The sequence below is a fragment of the Nanorana parkeri genome, unplaced genomic scaffold (assembly GCF_000935625.1).
Source record: "Nanorana parkeri isolate BGI_ZX_2015 unplaced genomic scaffold, ASM93562v1 scaffold229, whole genome shotgun sequence".
In the NCBI taxonomy this organism is placed as follows: domain Eukaryota; kingdom Metazoa; phylum Chordata; class Amphibia; order Anura; family Dicroglossidae; genus Nanorana; species Nanorana parkeri.
The window spans coordinates 160,956-183,184 of NW_017306497.1; the positions used below are offsets into that span (position 1 = coordinate 160,956).

The 22,229-nt window shown below is 40.3% G+C and overlaps 1 protein-coding gene across 1 annotated transcript in view; it reads left to right on the plus strand.

Annotated features, from left to right (window-relative positions):
- Positions 1–17,670, plus strand: part of ARHGAP20 (Rho GTPase activating protein 20) — a 106,530-nt gene extending 88,860 nt beyond the window's left edge. Inside the window, exons 10-15 of the mRNA XM_018556242.1 lie at positions 2,767–2,945; positions 8,243–8,404; positions 10,592–10,701; positions 12,486–12,675; positions 13,827–13,941; positions 15,795–17,670. Of these exons, the coding sequence (XP_018411744.1) occupies positions 2,767–2,945; positions 8,243–8,404; positions 10,592–10,701; positions 12,486–12,675; positions 13,827–13,941; positions 15,795–17,638 (2,600 nt within the window). The 3' untranslated portion in view covers positions 17,639–17,670. The remainder of the gene's footprint in view (positions 1–2,766; positions 2,946–8,242; positions 8,405–10,591; positions 10,702–12,485; positions 12,676–13,826; positions 13,942–15,794) is intronic.
- The last annotated feature ends 4,559 nt before the right edge of the window (positions 17,671–22,229 follow it).

Below are 22,229 nucleotides of genomic sequence, written 5' to 3' on the forward strand. Positions count from 1 at the left end.
AAAATCTGTAAGTGTTTCTTAACTGCATCAGCTTAAAGTCAGACAGGGCTGTGCTGTGTGACGGAATTGTGTAAATCTCAGAACTGGATGGAGGGAAATTCAAATCCTTAGGCAGGTAAAACAGCTCCCATATATTTTTTTCATCTTTGTATGCAACTCATTGCCTGGAGTTCAGCTTTAGGGCCGTTTGCATGTGTGTTAACCCACAAATGAATGTACATAGTTACATAGTACATAGTTACATAGTATTTGAGGTTGAATAAAGACATATGTCCATCAAGTCCAACCTATTAGGATCTCATTCTAGGAGTACCTGTACCCCTGTATATTACGGTCCCTTAAGAAATCGTGCAAAAGTTTCTTGAAAAATTCCACATTATTTGCTGAAATCACCGCCTGTGGCAGTGAATTCCAGACCCTAACTGATCTTACTGTGAAGAACCCCCTTCGCCCCTTGTGCTGGAATTTTTTTCCACCAATTTTAGGTGATGGCCTCTAGTTTTTGTAATGGAGTTAAGTTTATCGCTAATGTTGTTACCACCGTTGAACATTTTGTACATGGAGATCATATCCCCCCCCTTAATCTCCTCACCTCCAATGTGAACATGTTTAAAATTAGTAGCCTCGTCTCGTAGCTCTGGTCCTCCATACCCCTAATTAGTTTGGTTGCCCTCCGCTGGACTTTTTCCAACTCAAGGACATCTTTTCTTAGTACTGGTGACCAGAACTGGACCGCGTACTCCAGATGAGGTCGAACCAATGATCTATAAAGTGGCAACATTATAGACTTGTCCCTGCAATACATCCCCTTCTTAATACAGGACAAAACCCTGCTAGCTTTGTTTATAGTAACACAACACTCAGTACGGCATGATAGATATTCCTTGTCTTAATTTTAAATTGTGTGCATTGTGGTGTGCTGCATTGCCAAATAGAGTGTGGGTATGTTTTTGCACGTATTGAGGCCCGTCAATTACCTATTCAAAGTGAATCGGGGTGCCTTAAAGGTGCACTTGTTAATAAGTGTGGTAACACACACATAGGGGCGTGAATGGGCCTGTAAGGTAAAAGAGAGGACTGGATGACATCAGGAAGTTACCTGATTATTTTATTTTTATTCTTGAATTTTTTTCTGTTTCTGGACTTAACTTAAAAGACAAGCACACTACAGCGCTGTAAACTCAGCATTGACTTTGCACTCCTGTGTTGAAAAGTCAGAGGGTTACCGAAGGGTTATGTAGAGAAATATTTTTATAAGTTAAAGTCTCCAGTAAAGGTCTTTCCACCCAGTCCCAAGTGGCGCAGTGCAAATCCAATACTCAAATATATAGAATAATAAAAAGAAAAAAGAAACAGGCTGTGATATTCATATTTCAGCTGTCCTAGGAACACCACACCCAGAAAAAGGAAAAAAAAAAACAAAAACCTGAATTCTTTATCAATGACATATGGGGCTGATTGCTGTCATATTCAGGGGGAATGTGCAACATGAGCCATTTCTGTTTGTCAAGATGGAGATCGTTTAAAAACCTTGGCTACCGCAGGGGTTAAAGGAACACGCTTGTATTTTCCATCCTTCATAACGTCTGGCGGTAACCATACACGTCAAAGATTTGGGCCAGCTTTTCTTTGGTGGGGCTGTTTTGTTGGTGGATTCAAAAGTGCAGTTCTTATTTTACACATAAATTGGCTGAAATGCTCTCGCAGGACAAAGGCAAGTATTTGGATGTCAGCAGTGTGTGCTTTTACTGCAGTGAATTAGGCATGTTATTACCATTAAAAGGAGATATGTACAATATTTTCCTGATGTACATACACATTGAATTAAAAAATAATCTCACACCACAGTTCAAATAGTGAGGTCAGAGCCATCGTTCCTGCAAGCCAAGGAGCAAAATGATTTCTCAGCTTTCCTTGCTTTTCTAACAACTAATTCAGCAAGGGAAAGTGAGTTGTGCAGTAACCCATAGAAATCTATGGAAATTTATCCTTCGCTGAACTGGAATCACTAAAAGTTTAGCTTTGCTTCTTTCTCTGCCTTTTCAGGTTTGTAAAGTGCTGCTTTATAAAATTATCTAAAAATTATAATTATATTTAAACAATTTACATAAAGACGTTATTTTACAAATAAACATTTAATATTCTCAGATTGCAAAGCATGCTGTGCTTTCTAAAAAGCAAGCCCAGTACTTGCAAGTATGCTTTCTGGTAGCCTCTGAATAAATAACTGGGCCAGACAGTCCCCTCTCTGCTAAGAGAGGATATGAAGGGGGGTGGGGGTGAATGGGCACTATGTAAAGTGCTGCGTAAAATGATGGCACTATATGAATACCCGTAATAAATAAATAAATAATTTATATGCAGGCTCCTGTCTGGCACGGTGCCTGAATAAAAAATAAAACTGGCAAAACAGAATTACAAGTCTTTCGTTAGGTAGACAGTTCACAAAAATGTATTTCATATGTGTATCTATCTATCAACTGTTTCTTTAAAAGGATTGACATGCAGGTCTGTCACACACGTGCATAAGATGCTTTAACACAGGGCCAGCTTTCAAAATAAGATGTTAATATAAAATCTGACTTTAAGATCTTAGGCATCCATTCTGCTATCATTTCTGGTACGCAGTCAAAAAATCTTGGCGATATAAAGCAGGATTGTGTATTTTGTTTTATAAGATAGTCGTGGTCACTGCCCAAGAACAAAACAAGTAATTAATTGACTAGAATGCAGCTTTTCCACTAAATGCTTTCACTTTTTCCCCAGATTCAAGCCAGAAACCATTTAAAAGGAAGAGGTCTATCATAAACTGGACCTTTTGGCGTGGTTCTAACACTCATCTGGACAACATCCCACTCTCTCCAACTTCATCAACTCCTGGAAAGCTGTTTGCACTGTCATTGCCAGTCATATGTGAGAATGACAACCTGCCCAAAGCCATAATGGTGAGCAGCAGATCCTGAAGCTGCTTCTTAAGAAGCACATACGATTCTTACACAATCCTCATTACCATAAAACACTTCTCAAATGTATCAGATGTGAAAGTATACAGTATGTTACTATCTTTATATACTACTGAGGAACACAATAAGGAAGCATGCCCTGTTACGTCTACCAAGTAAACAATGCAATAAATACCTTGAGACCACTTTGCTACTGCTATACTCTGCAGGGATGGTTGAGGGAACTAAGCCTTAGCATGATACGTGGACTTTTTAAGTTTTAGGTATAGTATTTGTTGTCCCTTGGCAAGAAGGCATGAAATCCTAAGGCAGTTTGTTACTCACCTTGGGGTCTCTTGCTACTTGTCACTGAACTGCTGTAACGCATTGGCAGATGTGGTAACCTGTCACGTCAGTTGTCCTATTGGTGTGACTTAATGATATACCTGTAGCAGCTTTGATAAGACTCCAGAATGCAGTGCATGAGTCAGGATCATGATGTAAAACATAGCATATGCAGTGCAGGGGTCAGTGGTATAATGTACAACATAGTGAATGCAGTGCAGGGATCAGATGTATAATGTGCAACACAGTGAATGAAGTTCAGGGGTCAGGAGTATAATCTACAACATATTGTATATGGTGCAGGGTCAGGAGTATATTGTACAACATAGTTAATGCCTTGCAGGAGTCAGGATATAATGTACAACATAGTAAATCCAATGCCGGGGTCAGGAATATATTACACAACATAGTTAATGCAGTGCAGTGGTCAGGAATATATTATACAACATAGGTAATACTGTGCAAAGGTAAGGATATAGTGTACAACATTGTAAATGCAGTGCAGGGGTCAGAATTATAATTCACATACTGTATAGTGCCTATTGCAGTCCAGGTCTTCTCATCCAATATCAGTACCAGACCTCACAAATGCTATTTTGGCTGAATGGGCGCTTCCCAAAAACATGTATGCGTATATCTGAGTTTTTGCTGGGTTCTTTCCTTTTCAGGGTCTTCTCTCTTACAGGGAGGGACCAGGGACCAATAGGGATACTCAGGGGTTGAAGCTCCAGTTATTCAGAGAAGTTTGAGATTTGCTTGTAACATACAACTGCCAACAGACAGTTTTTCCTGAAGGTTGCCTCTTCTTGGTTGCATATTGCCGTGAAATGGTTAGTTCAAATTGCCTGGGTTATTACAACGGTACTTTAATATGTAATGCAGGCTCAAAAGAAAAAACATTATAAAAAGTGAAATGGAACCCAGAGTGTAAATGTGATTTTGTGCAGTGTTCACTTACAAGTCACTGGCTGCTGTCATTTCCAGCAATCAATAGATCAGCTTATAAGGAACACTCATGTCCTTGTGCAGGCACCAGTTAGGAAAGCGATGTGTATATGCCACCATTTCAGGACTTTACTTACCATAATGGCTTATATGGGCCTGTGCCTAGGACTTGAAGGTTAAAGGGGGCAACACCAAGCCTCAAATTGATTGTGTTTTTCTTATTTATGTCCCTTATCAATCTTCCACTGGACATTGGAGTTACAAGGCAGGAACCATGAAATCATTGGCACTCTTGTACAGTTGTTCATATAATGGAGACTCCATGCTGCTTTCAACAGCACATTCTGTTTTTACTAAAAAATTAATCAAAATAATAATTTACAGAAATATTCAGGAGCAGACCTTATACAATAGGGTATTATCTTTTCAATGTGCCTAGGGCAAGGTGATGTCTACATAAAGTCCCATAGCACTGCTTTGGCTGAGATAGTAGTATCCAGTGATAATTAAATGTAGTAATACAAAACAGAGAGGAGAAACAGACTGGACGAGGTGACATTCCAATGAAGCTAAAGACAGATTTTAGAAAAACATACTGGACGAAGCAATAATTTGAAACTATTAATACCTGATGACAAATGTTATCTTGATGTAGACTACAAATTGACTTTAAAGTGTATGTCTGGGCAAAACAAAAAAGAAAACCTTTTCAGTACTTCTCTCCAATACATGCACATTTCCCCAAGTTCTGTCTCTTCAAAAATACTGAAAGTGCAGAAAAATACATTTACATCCTGCCAGAAATCTATTGAGCTCCTAAATTCTTGTTTGAGTTGCCTTTGCTGCACTGAAATCCCAAGCAGTGTGGCCAGCCCTGCCCAGTCCACCTCCCTGCTATGTGTATGAGAAGGGAGAGGTGTTCCTGACTCACTTTCTGTCTTAGGATGACAACGGCACTCCATCATAGATATAATACAGTAAGTGAACATTGTCACCCTAGAACAACAACTTTGTTACTGGCAGATAAAAATAAAGGGAATAAAGAAAACTAAAGCAGCCACCACATGTAATGACTGGTAAGCGCCAATATGTTACATTTTTGTTCTTGAGTTTAGAACAATTTAATCTTAGTTGCTAAAGGTCATTACTACTTGCCATGTTATGGTTGGGGTGTCACCTAATCTAGGCAATCACCCATCTTTTTTGCAGAAAATGAAGGTTCTATTTGAAAGTGGTCAGCTCCTTTAAGTCAGCCTTCTTCTCTATGGTATTTTAGCTGATTCATTTACCTTGTGAAGTACAAACATATGTACAGCACAACAGAGCATGGAACATCACCCTGCAGACTGAGATTCATTTTTAAATTAACTTAATGAAAACATATCTGGTTGATACAGTGGCTGGTTAATGGGGCTGTCTTCTAGAATAATAAATTAATCTTGATCTACAATAATTTTCTGACGTGCTGTACGTGGCTGAGAAATGTTGCCGTTAAACCTTGGCTTGACTTTACGGAACTGGCACTGTTTCTAAAAAGGCCAATCGTGTAGAAAGAAAATTCCTAAGTTATACATTGTTTGTTCTAAATGTTAATGTCAGATGATGTATCACTGTACTGTCTGTACGTGACTGTGTAAGCATAGGCTATAATACCAAACCTCAAGTACCGTGATATATTCCACTACAAGACTGGATTGTGTATTGCTTATAATGGCAAAGAGTAAGGGTGGCAGACTTTAAAACTTCAACTGGTCCCCTTATGATGAATTAGGTCCAAGCTATGAAACCAAAGGTCACTTTGATGGGGTTGGGAACTCGAATTACTCTATGCACTTGGAGCTTTCTACTGACATTGTAACCTATCCATGCTCTTGATTGTTTCACACTGTGGTCATAATGGCAGCACTACATTCTCTCTTAGATACAGGACCAGTAAAACTAATATAGCAAGGTAAGCTGTATGTGAAAGATCTACTACACCAGTCACACATATGCATTGGAAACTAGCCATACATGCATGGAAGGTGATGTGATTGGCATTACCTTTTAATAGCAGATTATTCTGCTGTAACTGCTATTATAGGCTAAAGGGGGTTTAACGAGTCAGTCCAGTGTTATCCTAGATGTGAGTAGGGTATGTGGGCTTCGTCAGTATGTCTTGTACTCTTGTACATTCTTGCAGTTAGATCTCCCATAATTCCCACCTCTGTTCCTGTTCACCTCAGAGTTTGGGATGTTCCCAGCCATCTTTGTGTACCCCAGCATCTCTTGCTCCAATCTCCATATAAAATTAATAAAATGCTATAACTGGAATAGTATAACCCCCCCTCATTATTTCCAGAGAAGGTGTGCTGGGACAAACAGAGGTCAAGATGCTTCATGAATAGAGTGCCTGAGAAAAAAAATATACATAAAAAAAGAACTCTGGGCAGATTTTTATTAGCGGTTGCAGTGTGGCTACCACTGCATTGCAAGGGTTAACTGCTTGTTTTTGCCTAAGGGGGGAAATAACAAAGCTATACTCACCCGATCCTCTGAGACAGGCGCTCTCTTCGGCCTGTCACCTCCTACACTATAGTGATGGTATGTCCCTGGGCGTCCTCACGTCCAATACACAGTGTATAGAACATGATGACTCAGGGACCTTAGACCACTGCAGTGGAGGGGAAGCGAGGCTGGAAGAACCGGTCTAAGAGCAAGCCCGACTTTGTTATTTTCCTCCCTAAACCAAAACAAGCAATTAATCCTTGTAGTAGGGGGTAGCCCCACTAAAAGTGTTAATAACATTTTCACCCGGAGTTCTTCTTTATCTTTTCAGAATCAACCAGAAATTAGACGTTTTGGGTGGACTGACACTTTAAAAGTTGGATTTGCTAGTAAGACAACTTGTTATTAAGAGGAGTTGGTAAGAAGAGTTTAGATGTATATTGGGCAATATTGTTTCCCCATATACCCAATGTACATTTGAAATATCTTCAGCTCATTCCATGAGCCTGTTTGCTGGCCCTCTGAGGGCCTTTGTTGGTATACATTCAGTTTTCTAGTAATGAATGCTTAGCAGCAGCCCAGACTCTGGCCAATGACACACCATTTGACATACAGTAAGTCTCCTGAAAGGATTTGTCTTTTTGTTACACATATAAACCCCTTTGATTTGTAGAATTTGTGACGCTCTTAAACCAGTGCTGGAGAATCTCCAGTAAACAGCTGATAATTCCACTTCTCATAAAACAATGTACACACCTAGCTTAGCTGAAACCTGACATACATGTTTCAGGCTGAACGAACATTGTCTTTGCCTCTTGCCATAGTGATTGCAAGGAGAAATAATGCTGAGTAGTAAAGCTGAACTCCAACTTTTTTCCTTACACTTGTAGCCTTGAAGTCCTTCCTTGTGTAAAAACTGAATACTCTCAATTACCTGCAAACGTGCATCTCCACAACATAACCCTGTAAACCAGCAGCAGCTATCTTGAGCCTGCTGATATTTCCTGTCTGTATGGCCTCCATCGTTTATCAATCACTTCTCCCTGTGGTTGGCCCCCCTCTCACAGCAATTAGCTTTCTCTGCCATCAATCATTTTGTTCCCGCTCTTTATGTGAAAGAACAAATTCCTGGCATCCCTTGTACATGCAATCAGTCAACCAATCAGCAGACTGCACAGCTAAAGTCTACAGCACCCAGTGGCCAGCAGGAAGAAGCAGGCATGTCTAAATGGATCTGGGGGATGTGTTCATTTATAGAATTCTGTTGAAGAATATCCAAGGCATAAAGATGTCATGTGTACAGGAGCCTCCTATTCAATTTATAGCAAAGAGCAGCAGACAGACCCAGTAATGACATCACTGAGCCTCAAGAGAGGTATTTCTTAAAAAAACTAAATGATTTCATTGGAAATGTTCAATTCAGGGGGGAGAGGGGAACAAGGGAATGTATCACATGCTTACACTACGCTTTAGCGATAAAAGCTGGAAAATGTGTGCTCATTTTTCATTTTTTTTATCTCTAGGATATGCTGTCTGTGCTGTGCCAAGATGGACCATTCACGAGAGGCATCTTCAGGCGTTCAGCCAATGCAAAATCCTGCAAGGAAATGAAAGAGAGGCTCAATGCAGGATTCCATGTTGACTTTGCTTGTGAATCTATCTTTGTCACTGCTTCAGTGCTGAAGGTATGAAAGGCTAAGCTTGATCTGTTATTACTCCCTGCTATTTGCTGTCTCTTATCTGCCGTCTCGGTCCCACCCAGGAAAGTAACATTGTCTCTCTAATCTACAATATTGATATGAAATTCCCCTAATCGTTCAGATTATCAATTGTTTCCATGGCAATTGTACGGAGCGCCCAGAACTGTATACATTTACTTCATTCAAATGTATTTACTTAATGCTACCTGTATATGCCACTGTGTAGCCAGCCAGCTCTGGACCCTTTGTGCTTCTGAGCCTCATAGTAGTCACTTGGTCTACTGTGGCTACACTTAAACCCTTCGTTCCACCTCAGTTGTGTTATAGACAGCCATATTGAAATTAGAGGTGCACCGAAATAAACATTTCAAAACCGAAACGAAACCAAAATGTAAAAAAAGTCAAGCCGAAACCGAAACCAAAAATGTTTTTTATTCTAAGTTTTTTAAGATGTTTAAAATATTTTATTTTAATTTATTTTTGATAAAATTTTAAATTTTTTATATTTTATTTATTTATTCATTTTTATTAAATATTTTTATTTTTTACTTTACTTTTAGGGGCTTTGGGAAAATATTGGGTGTCTAGACAGACCCCTGATATTTCGCTTTTAAAATAGAAAAAGAGATTGAGGACACAGAGTCCTCAATCTTTTCTTCTGTAGCCCCTGTTATAAATGAACAGTAATCATCTATTCTGAGTGTTCCTGTTCATTCATAACTTGAGAACATAGTATGTTTACTATAACCACAATCATGAATGAACAATTTTATACTTTACTTTTAGGGGCTTTGGGAAAATATTGGGTGTCTAGACAGACCCCTGATATTTCGCTTTTAAAATAGAAAAAGAGATTGAGGACACAGAGTCCTCAATCTTTTCTTCTGTAGCCCCTGTTATAAATGAACAGTAATCATCTATTCTGAGTGTTCCTGTTCATTCATAACTTGAGAACATAGTATGTTTACTATAACCACAATCATGAATGAACAGGAGGTGATGTAGATCACTTCCCATTCATTCATGATTGAGGACACAGTAAACATACTATATCCACAATTATCTACAAACACTCAGCGATCCCTGATCGCTGAGTGTTTGTACCTCGCTCTCCATACTGACTCACTGTCACAGGAGGCTGGGCGGGTGGTGCGGGAGGAGAGCTCAGCGTCCTGTGACAGCTGTTTCCGTCCACACCGCCGCTCTCCATCCTGACACGCTGTCACAGGAGGCTGGGCGGGGCGATGCTGAAGGAGAGCTCAGCCTCTTGTGACAGCCACAACGCGGCTCTCCTGATCCTTGACAGGAGGCTGAGTGGTGCGGGGAGGAGAGACGCCGGCCACTTACAGCACTCTCCTCCAGCAGCGCTCGGCCACCTGTGACAGTTTCTCTCCTTCCCGCTGGGACACAGATGCAGCGCTATTTCGGGCAAAATGTTTTGCCAAAAGTGCCATTTTAATCCAATATGTTTCAGTGGCCGATATATCGGTGCATCCCTAATTGAAATGTTTGGCCATACTCATCCCTTTCTTTACCTACTCCCCTTGTAAGAAATGATTGGGTAGCCTGTGGCTGGGATTTCATCATATACAGTATCTTTACAATGTATACATTGTTGGAGGACAGCAATGAGATTACTGTCTATGCTGCCTCCTATACTGCACCACTTGAGGACAGGTATTTAAATGGAAGCAGTGTAAGTTCTGAATGTGTCCCAGAATTAGCCTCTTGCAAAACCCTGTACAGCAGAGCCCAGACTGAGAGACGGAGGAGAAGCGCAAGGATCCAATCACATGTGCTGCTGTGCTCAGGAGCTAACAAAGAACATGCAGATAGGAGGAGACTGCAGAGTAAAAGAGAGATGAGCTCATCAGTCTGCTGCTTCTCCTTTCAATGTCCCATCTGAGGCTGGGGGAGAAGCAAGACCTGTAAGTGTTAGTTAACTGCAGCAGAGACAGACAAGGCCACGCAAAGCCTTAAAATCTCAGCACTGGATTGGCAGTAATACAAAAGATTTGTCAGGTTCATCACGTATGGAGTACGTGATTTCCAGCATCCACTGATTTCCTCAGTTCGTCTAGATTAGACCTGTACTTCTCAGTCTTACGTCCCTACATCTGTTTCTGATTACTTTGCTTTATCCTCCGGCCTGACATGTTTTTCCTCACACAGGACTTTCTGCGCAACATCCCTGGCAGTGTCTTCTCATCCAAACTTTATGATAAATGGGTTTCTGTGATCGACTACGGAACTCTAGCTGAAAGGATAAAGGCTACTAAGAAGTAGGTGTCAGACTACCGTGACCCTTGTACATATAAAATATAATATTGTGTTTTACCTTGTAAAAGTTTAACATAAGCATACGTAAATCCTCCAACTCAGTGTTCCAACCTATAGTAATCAGGATTCACTGAAGTCAGACCTGGATAAGATAGAATGTGATTGGATGCAATGGGTATAAAAATAGCAGGCTGAGGGCCGATCATGCGGGCGCTGTGCACACAGGAGACGTCTGCAGATCCCGGAGAGCTTGGAGAGCTTGTCTGCCCAGCAGGCCGAGGGACTGGTACAGTAATTACTGCTTCTAAGGATCTATGTGAGGGGAATGATTTGTCTGCACTGCAGGGTGGGGGTCATGTCGCCATATTATCAGATTTGTTTGCCCGGCTCGACACTGATTGGCTGGGAAGCCAGCTTCCCGGCCAATCAGCATCAAGCCGGCCAAACAGCCTGGAGCCAGCTTCCCGGCTCCATGTTCCCTCGTGGCACTGTCGGTCAGAGGAAATCTCCCTCTGACCGGAAGTTCCAGTATCGGGAAAGGTATTGGAGTATTTGGGCGAGTACGAGTACTCGCCCAAATACTCGGTATTGGCAGCGATATCGATACTAGTATTGGTATCGTTGCATCCCTAATAAATACCTATAATAAAATAAAATAATAGGCACTATACACTTAGTCAGGATACAATTTTAGCATTGGCTTAAGATGGGTATACAGGGTGATATGATTGCTCCACCCTGCTCCTTCAATTGTTTTTGTCACTACAGTCAAAAGTGGTCATCGATTTGACCCCATTAAATATTAGATAATCTAATGAACATCCCGAAGACAAATTTTCTTCAAACAGAATTCTACTGGTGTATAACCGGCTTTAGTTTCATAGACAGGACTGTTTTATTTTTAATTCAATAAAGTACATTGAGGGTCACATGAATTCATAAACTAAATTGTGACACTCACTTATTTTTTACTAATTGTAAGAGTGCTTCGCTGGCTTTAGAGTCCCGCTGTGCTTTATAAATGTTCTGGGTTTTTGATTTTTTCTTTGTAAGCCTTGGTAGGCCAAACCATTGCATTTTGTAGTAAGACCATACCATAATAAGGCCATACAATTGCATTTTGTAGTAAGGCCATGTCATAGTAAGGTCATACCATTGCGTTTTGTAGTAAGGCCATAGCCATTGTGATTTTTAGTAAGGCCATACCATTGCATTTTGTAGTAAGGTCATGCCATAGTAAGGCCATACCATTGCATTTTGTAGTAAGGTCATGCCATAGTAAGGCCATACCATTGCGTTTTGTAGTAAGGCCATAGCCATTGTGATTTTTAGTAAGGCCATACCATTGCATTTTATAGTATGGTAAGGTCATGCCATAGTAAGGCCATACCATTGCGTTTTGTAGTAAGGCCATAGCCATTGTGATTTTTAGTAAGGCCATACCATTGCATTTTATAGTATGGTAAGGTCATGCCATAGTAAGGCCATACCATTGTGTTTTGTAGTAAGGCCATAGCCATTGTGAATTTTAGTAAGGTCATACCATTGCATTTTATAGTAAGGTAAGGTCATGCCATAGTAAGGCCATACCATTGCATTTGTGGTAAGGCCATACCATTTCTTTTTGTAATAAGGACATAGTGTAGTAAGGCCAAGCCAATAGTAAGGCCATAGCACAATAAGTCCATATGGTAATTAAGGTCATACCATTGCTATTTAAATACTGTATTTAATTTGTATTAGCAATCCTGTGAATAAATGACCATCCTGTGTTTTGGAACTGCAGGTTGTTGGAGAAACTTCCTCAAATTAATGTCACTCTACTTCACTACCTGTTTGGGGTACTTCACTGCATTGAGCAACGATCTGATACCAATCAAATGACGGCCTTCAATCTGGCAGTGTGTATTGCTCCTAGCCTGCTTTGGCTACCAAACCCTTCTAGCCCAGAAGCAGAGGGCGAGTTCACAAGAAAGGTAAGATCCCATGGACAAAGCGGTGGTAGAGCAGTATATGATAACTGACGGCTGGATAGGTGTACTGAAAAGGTCCAAACTATTAGCTTTCTTTTCTCAGACTTGTGGAAGCCAGATCTCTTCTTGTGTGGAGAGTGTCTGGGCTCATGCAGCCTTTTCTTAGGATAGTTTCCCTGTGAAAACAGTGGAACATGCCTTAATAATGTGTGTTAATACAGCTACCTGTAGTCTCCACAATAAGTCCATGTGAAAGAGTGACAACCTAGGAGCACAATTAGGAGACAGGGACAGGACCTTGTTACCCTATTAAAGGAAGTGCCTAAACAAGGACCCATATGGCAGAAAGTTTAGGCACATTTTTAATAAATGCTGCAGATTTAAAAAAAAAAAATTACTTTAGGATTACTTTGAAAAGTTGCAGGGGATTCAGTCTCATTTGGGTCATTAAATAAAACTTTTTCATAGATATCTGTACATCAGACTGAAAACGAACAATTAAGGAAGAAAGATAGATTTGTTTCCAAATGAGGGAGAGTTGGGAGGTACAGTATGTCTGTGACCACTGTGATCAACAACCTGAATGTCCTCTGCAGTAGACTCTGGAAACCATAGAGGAGTTGGGCTCCCCTTTGCAAGAGTCCTGTATTACTAAGTCTTGCTCTATGCCATAGATGAGTTGCGGGTGGTGTAGCCAGCCTAAACGGCGCTTCACACATAATGGAACCATTCTTGCTTACAAGAGCCAGGAACAGCTTGGTGTAGAAGATTTCTGCTTACTTTCTGTCCAAGTTATGGGTGTCAGAACATGAAGTGAAAGGAGATCTCCCAAATGGGGACTCAGAAAGCAATCTAAAAATTCCTATGTAGAGTAGGGAAGGGTTAGGGTTAGGTTTTTATTGCTGTCTGTGCCTATACTGGGGAAACTTCCACTCACTTCATTTTCAGGTAGCAAGTGTCAAATAAACAAAAAGTGCAAGAATTTTTCCTCATCAGGGATGCACACAACAGTTAAGACCTTTCAAAGTCCTTCCCCACTCTATGCAAAACATGATATACTCAGCATCATTCCTACCCTGTTGAAATGCTCTTGTAGAGGGATATTTCCATGTTTGAAATGCATTTCACGTATTGTTTTCTCACTTTACTTCCAGGTGTCAGTACTTGTACAGTTCCTGATAGAAAACTACTGTACAATATTTGGGGAGGACCTTTCATTATTATATGCCAGCTTGTCGGCAAAGGACGATAACAGAGAGGACAGCTCAGGTACTAATATTCCATAGAAGAATAATAAAAGTATAGATATAAATTTCCTTCTATCACATATGGGCTGCGAAAGGAGAATTAAGAGCCTATGGTATACATGCCAATGATTTGACATGATACTCAGGTGATTCAGGGAACATTGGAGCATCTCTCATTCTGATGAAATAAAAAGTTACACATGAGCATTGTTTAAAGGCAAAGTCCCTCATAAGTTACATTGTTACTTTATTCTGTTTTAGAGGTTGGGCAAAAATCTATGTACACATACATATGTACACATATAGACTTTTGTCACCCAATCTGTCATATTTCTGCTGGATCAGTATAGGTACCACCACATGGTGTATAAGTCAGTAGACAAAACCTGTGACATTTAATATTCATGTTAAGCTGAAAACAAAGCTTTAGCGTATACAGGTATAACTCGAATAATTAGAATATCGTGCAAAGTTCATTTATTTCACTAATGCAACTTAAAAGGTGAAACTAATATATGAGATAGACTCATTACATGCAAAAGCAAGATAGTTCAAGCCGTGATTTGTCATAATTGTGATGATTATGGCTTACAGCTCATGAAAACCCCAAATCCACAATCTCAGAAAATTAGAATATTACACGCAATCAATAAAACAAGGATTGTACATAGAACAATATCGGACCTCTGAAAAGTACAAGCATGCATATGTACTCAGTACTTGGTTTGGGCCCCTTTTGCAGCACTTACTGCAATTACTTTTGCACGATATTCTAATTATTCGAGTTTCACCTGTAGATCTGCAGAGAGCAGCTGGTAGATTTTGAAGCTGGACTGTGGGTAAAAAAAATATTACCCTTGGAGTGGGTCTGCCCCCACACTGCAAGAGTTAAATGCTTGCATTTGTCTAGGGATAATATAAAAAACAGTTTACTTACCTTATTCCTCCTACCTGCTCAACCAATCCCCCAAAGCCGGTATTCTTCATTGTAAATGACAATGCCAGTGCCCCGCCTACAAGCCTGAGCCGGCCTACAACCCGGAGTGATGAAGAGAGCATCAGCTGCCGGGGAAGCAAGGGATAAGGTAAGTAAAACTGCTATCTATCTTACTCCTAGACCAAAATGAGTATTTAATGCTTGCAGTGATTGGGAGCCCCACTGCAAGGGTAATTCTTTTATTTTATGTGGAGTTCAGCTGTGAAGTAGTGAAGAAACTGATCGTTAAAGTTCACCAAACAAAAGCTGTAAAGTTGTTGAAGTGAGGTCTCAGCTCTCTGTTCTCTACCCTCCTCCTGTGTGCCCTCTCTGTGCTTACATTAGATATTTTAGGGCTGGCAGGCTGCCATTTCACTGAAATAATTGACTTATGAAATAATAAGTCTACAGTCTCAGATGTAGACTTTGAGGATTAATTACTCTATAGCAGGGCTCAGAATTTCAGGTCCTGAGCTACTAGCCAGGCCTTCGAAGTTACTCGCCACCAGTTGCCCTTCATAATCTATAGTATGTGCAACTACATGGGTGAGTGAGGGATTATATAATGTGAGTTAGGAGTATGTCAAAATTTGAATGCTCATAAAATGGAGATATTTCCTCTCAGTTCATGTTGAGTCTACCAGACAAGAAGTGGAGGAAAACCACTCAATGGGACATCAATGGCAAAAAAAAAAAAAGCCTGACAGGGGTTTACACTATTTTCCATGCTATCAAAAATTAAATAAAAAGTTGATATATTTGAAACACAATCAGCAGGGTTATGGCTTAAAACAATACTAATCTATCTGTAACATCATTTAAAGTGTAGACTGTATTTATTTAGACTGTTACATTATTTAAACCTGTGGAACTTAATGGCTTTGTGTTTTATTTTTTAGATATTTGTTCTTTAAAACATATTGACTCTTCATATGACAGCCTGGAGAATGACCTTAACGACGATGGAGATTCACCATACAGTGGCTTACCTACAAAAATGAGTCATGAAAACCGCAGCAGAGACTCTGTTTTGACTCTGAGTGACTGTGATATGGACCAGGCCTATCATGAAGAGGCACGGACCTATAGTTGTTCTAAGACCTCACCTGTGAAGATGTCAGCAGTTTCTCACCATCGATTAGTGTTACATGAACAATCTGAGAATGAATCTCTATGCTCAAACACTTCAGGATATTCCTCCACAACAGATGTGAGGAGGCATCGACGCTGCTCAGAACCAGCCATTGGAATCCTAACATCCAGGTTCAGCCAACTTAATGAATCTCCACAGGAGAATAACTCGAGCTGTGATGCACTTCTTTCCCAGTCAGCAGATGATTATCTTAAACAACATCGCTATTTGCAGGTCGAAGGGCAAAAACTTATTAATCGCAGCTTGACTTTAGGAATTGATGTCTCCAAAACTAACGGTAAAAAAGAGACAAATGATAAAAAGAGCACTCCTAATAGACTTCTGCCACCTAGTGCACTCAGACTAAACATTTGCTCTCGGACTAGTTGCTCCAGCTTGTCTTCTCCAGCCACATCTCCATCAGGATCTTCACTGAGTTCCTTGGACAGTGCTTTTTCCCACTTCTCTGATTATTCAGTGTTAAATCCAAATGAAGTGCCTTCAAACCTGGACTGTACTATAAGGAAACACACAAAACTAGTGGAACTCAGTCCAGACTTCCTGGCTGTTAACTCCTTATCAGTGGTTGACCGGGCTAAAAAGACATATGACAGTTCTGTTCTTTATACAGGAAAAAGTGGAGCAGAGTGGCCAAGCCATAAAAGCTCTGTCAGCACTCAACCAATTTCATGGTTAAAAAATGGTAAATGTGGTGTGAAGAGCTCCAAAAAAAAGGACAAAGCAGTGACACCAGCGGACTGCAGCAATACAGATGGAAATCATACCACTAAAGTACTAGCTAAATCTGAAATTTCAGAATGTTCCTTCTTTGTGGAACAAGAATCTGTGCCAAAATTAGACTGTGAAATAAAGAACCGAATCACAATACAAAGGCCGAAAGAACTCATGGATGATGGCACTTTAAATTGTACTGCAAGGTTTTCCAAGGAAACTGGTAGCCAGACACTTTCAGAAAAACCTGATATGACAGAGAGATGCTTGGGAGACAAAAATGGAAATGGTGAAAAGGATGTGGATTGCAGTGCATTCCTTTTTCCATCTCCTGTATCCATAAACATTGAGCTCTCTACACACAGCCAAGATAGCACACTAATGCCACAAACTTTTTTCTTCGGTCAAAATATTGCACTGTTAGGTCAGAGAAACCGAAGAAAATCTACAAACTCTTTCATTCTAGAGGAGCCTGCGCTTCTCAATTCAAACCTAAAGTCTTCTAGTGAACATTCTGTCCACCAGCTAGAAGATAAGACTTCTTGCTCAAAAGAAGAGACTGCCAAAACATCAATCGGCAGGGACATCAGTATTCTTGTCACTGGTTTCAAGAAGAATAAAGTGTTACCTGCTAATGTGGACACTGTGGCCAAAACTGCCAACTGTGACTTGGTGAAAAATTTTTGTGTGTCTCCAAAACTGAGCACCAGTACAGGAGACCTAATCCTGCAGGCAGATCTACCTAAGCCTGTGAAAGGCACAGAAGACTATGACAATGCCATAAAGCAGACCAGCCGGGACTGGCATGCAAAACGCTGCAGCGACCCCAAATTTGAAGAATTAGACCAAAGATTTTTCACTGAGGAGTCCTATGTGTGAAGACAGATCCGTAACCCATGACATGCAGTCTTTAGAGTGTTGATTTAGTCGACTAAAATGTTTCGTCATAGTTTTCATCATCTGCGTGTTTTCACTGATGAAAACTAAATTAAATCGAAGTTAATAGGAATAAAATTATGACGGAAATACATTGCAATTTTCTCTAGTGGAGATTGAGTTGACTAAACTAAACTAAAACTAAAATAATTCAGATGACTAAAATACGCATTTTAGTTTTAGTCGTATTTTAGTCATCTCAATTATTTTTATTTTAGTTTAGTTTTGTCGACTAAGTCCCTAGTAGAGAAAATTGCAATGTATTTTCGTCATTGTTTTAGTTTTATTAACTTAGTTTTTATTTAGTTTTCATCAGTGAAAACATGCCGATGACGAAAACCATAACAAAACATTTTAGTCGACTAAATGAACACTGGTCTTTAGGGGACCTTGTGTTTTGTTTTTGTAGAAGTTACAAATTAGCTTTGTTTTTGGAAGAGTAACTTTTGCGTGTAATTTATGCGAACGAATGTAGTGTGCTTTTTAAGGAGAATTTAACAGTATTTTTTTTTTGAAAGCAGTAAAGCGTTTTGAATTAAGAGACAATTGATACTTAATGCTCATTTGTAAGAGCTTTCATTGTTCCACTAACCTACATCTTATTATGCCTGGGTACAGCCGGAAAGTATCTCCTGTAGTATTTTAACAGGGGTTCTAGGGGCTGTCAGTGTGACTTGGGCTTGTCCGGGCACTGTTGAAAAACATCAGCACATGCCCATTTCCCCATGTTTTATCCTTTTAAAAATGCTGCAAGTGCAAAAATATATAAGCCAGAAATCTAGCGTGCCCCTTACTTCCTGCTTGGGGCTGACAACAGAGTGCTTTTTCTGCACTGCAATCCTAACTTAAGGAGACACTGTGCCTATTCATGGTAATGTGACAGTGTCTACAAGTAGCACAACACCCCCCTTCCCCTCCAGGCTTTTCTGCTTACCGAGCCATGCTTCCTTGCCCCCTCTCCACTGCAGTATCGCTACCTGTCTAAGCTCTGGTGGTAGAGCTTTGACCAGGAAGATGATGTCACGGTCCACCCCCTGCGTGGCAGTGTTTGGACACGGTAATTGACTTCTCAGGTCCGAGCTCTGTCACATAGGGAAGTGCACAAGTGTTGACAGGGAACATGCTGATAGATGCGCATAGCAGAGAGATTACCTTCTTAATGTGCTGCTGCACCTTCATTGTCCAGTCAGCAGGTTTGGGGTGTTCTTGTTTAAGCTGCGGCTGCAATACCTGTAGTGAAAACTTGCTGATTAGAATCACACATTAATTAGAAGATAAAACAGATATTATATATATTTCAACTGTGTATTTAGCTGGAGTTGATCTTTAATATGTCTGGTGCTAAGTGGTGAAACCTGTTCGGCAAGTCATCAGTTATTATTGAGTTATGCAATTATAATGCAGTTAGATTTCCAAGCACGGCCCTTTGGAGCCAGTGAATACAAGCACACTCAGAGGTTAGTATGTCAAATTACGCTCATAACTACAAGCCATTATTGTGACATGTAAGTGGAATCGGTGTGTTCTCTGGTTGGAAGTGTGAGATGAGACGACAGTAATTGATGTCAGTAAATATCTGTAAATGTTATACATATATATATATATATATCTATATATATCTATAATTGATTTGGCTATGTCTCTGTTATTATGTTTACCTGTTATAGTTTCGGAAGTGTAATGTTCGTGTGTGCAATGTGCTGTGTAGAGGTAGGACATGATGTTAAGTACCTTATGTTTTCTATTTAAAGCCATCTGAAATCTCATGTGTTTCATGACTTTGTACAGATTGCCCTGACCCCCTCATGTAATATCCATTACAATGCAATTATTAAAAAGATGTGTATTTTTGTACTTGCTGAAAAAGCTTCTGACTTTATATGTTTGCGTTAATTGGTTTATTCCAGCATTGGTAATATACAGTAGATATATAGTATACATTAGGGATGTCCCGATACCGATGCTAGCATCGGAATCGGGCCCGATACAGGGCATTTTGACAAGTACTTGTACTTGTCAAAATGCCCCGATGCATAACGCCGAAGCTTGCACTGGTTTTTTTTTTTGTAACTTTACCTTCCGTGGTGGCTGAGCGGAGGAATGTCGCGTCACTGCTGTGGGCGGAGCTCCAGGTGGGGTCCTAACCCACTCAGAGCGCCGCCCACATGAGCAGCAGTGACGCGATGCTCCTCTTCGCCGACAATGTCCTTCAGTGCCGGAGAGCAGCGGCGAGTCAGAGCTGGTCCGGCGGGAGGAGTTCCAGGTGGGGTCCTAATTTAGCTGGCCGGCACCTCTGGGCCAGCTAAATTAGGACCCCACTTGGAGCTCCTCCCACCGGACCAGCGCTGACTCGTCGCTGCTCTCCCGCACAGTGAGGGCAAGGGGGGGCGCTATTAAAGCAGGGAGTCGGGACTAATTGTAAATCTATGGTGTCCAGTGTATTAGCAGTGTGTACCCTATATGTAATACATATATGTGTACAGCAGTGTGTACCCTATATGTAATACATATTACATATATGTAATCGGTATCGGCAAGTACATGAGGGGAAGTACTTGTACTTGTACTTGGTCCTGAAAAAGTGGTATCTGGACATCCCTAGTATATATTCTATTGCATTAAATAATATAGCCATTGTAACAGAATGTGGAAGGTCGTTGTCGCTGGGTTGAAAAGTGCTTGTTTCTGGGTGAATGCATCCTTTCTTTGTCCGGAAGAAGCCAAACACCATTTGCTGTACCATGAGACCTCTGACAATTTATGGATTGTCCTAAATCAGTACCATGCACTGTGAATTATTAACGGACAGCCATTTGTTTCCATATTATTTGTACAAACACCGACAAAAAGACGCTGAGATAGCATCAATAAATGCATACATGGAAGAAGAAACAGTGGATGAAGGTGGAGGGTAACTGTCTATTATACACAGCAAAGTACAACTACATAGTTACAGTTTATGTATAGTCCTACATTTTTATTTACTTTGGATTGAGTTGGAAAGGGTTGAAACCTTTGTCAGGTATTTATTGCTGTCTCTGTCCCCACCTGGGAGATTTCCTCCCTCTATAAGTCATACAAAATCCAGATTATAGGTATAGTAACCCATTGTTGCCAGCAGTAAAAGCACAACTCCAAACAGTTGTTTTTTTTTTTTAAATAGTCCCCCAGTGAGGGTTCAACACAAAAAAGCCTTCTGGCTTGAATGACTTCCAGTGTCATTCACCCTGTAAAACTGAGGACATCCTGCGAACGTAGGGCGTGATGGTCCTGTCCTCTTAAAGAGGACATGCCAGCATATTTCTTACCTTTTAAAAGCCTTAGGACTCCACTACCCCAAATTTACACCCTTTGCAGTCCTGCTGCTGGATTTAACAACAAACATTAAAGGGCAGCCAAGAAATGCAAATAATTATGTTGTTTTTTTACTCTCAAAAATCTTGACCTTATTGACAGAATGCATCTTTTAGCCCCTCCAGCCTATACATTCTTCCCACAAATCCAATTCTGCTGATGAAGGAAGGTCAGGAAGTGTATCTATGTTTGATGTAGCAACATTCTGGAGTGCCGGAATTCAGATGAATAAGTGCCTGTTGTGCATATAGTGGGTAGAAGGGCCTCTTTGCAGCAAAATGAAAACTAATACGATGCATGTGTCTGTGCTTGAGAGACAGATAACACTTCCAATAAGAGTTCTTGATTCAAAGCTGCCCATTCATTCATATCATTAAATGTTTAGTCATTTATCTTCAGTGAGTCACAGGGTCCGATCTGGACATCACCAATGTGAGAGCGTAACGGAATTTGTAAATGCTGATGCTCATTAAATTCACGTGTTGCTTACTGTGAAGGCTATTACCATAAAGAACACAAAGTTAACTGGTTTGAGTACAGTATTACTGGAGGCCCTCTCATGCAGGCCTGTCTTACAGCAAATCTACAATCTTTTATTTTTGATTCTTAGATAAACATGTAAATGTTGTTGGATTAAAGTGTATCTCAACCCAAGAACAGCATTTTTATATATTGCAGTTTTCCAGCTCTTAGATGTGGTGGTAACACACTTCCTGTCCTAGGATGACAGTTCTCACTCACTGTACTGTATCTATGTAGGAGCAGCTTTGTCAACCTAGGACAGAAAGTGTATTTGCACTATAGACCACCTCCCACTCTCCTCATCTCCATAACACAGGGGGTGAGGTTTACTGTAGTAGTAGTACTAAGTAGGACAGATATCAATGTTTGAGATACTGCAAAGTACACAGGACATAGGACAGGTGTGGAATTCAACAGGTACTTTTTTGTACTTATCAATCTGATATAACAAAAGGTTTTTCACTGATAAAATGTAACCGACCAAAAGGGAGCAAAAAAGAGAAGTTGATTGTTATAATTTTTAAGTTTTCAGAGCTGAGATAGTTTGACTGACAATTGCTCAGTGCAACCCTACAACTTTGCACTCAAATTATTTTATACTGAGACAATTAGCACTTTCTTTTGGTGGTATTTAATAACCAGTTTTTTTTTTATAAAG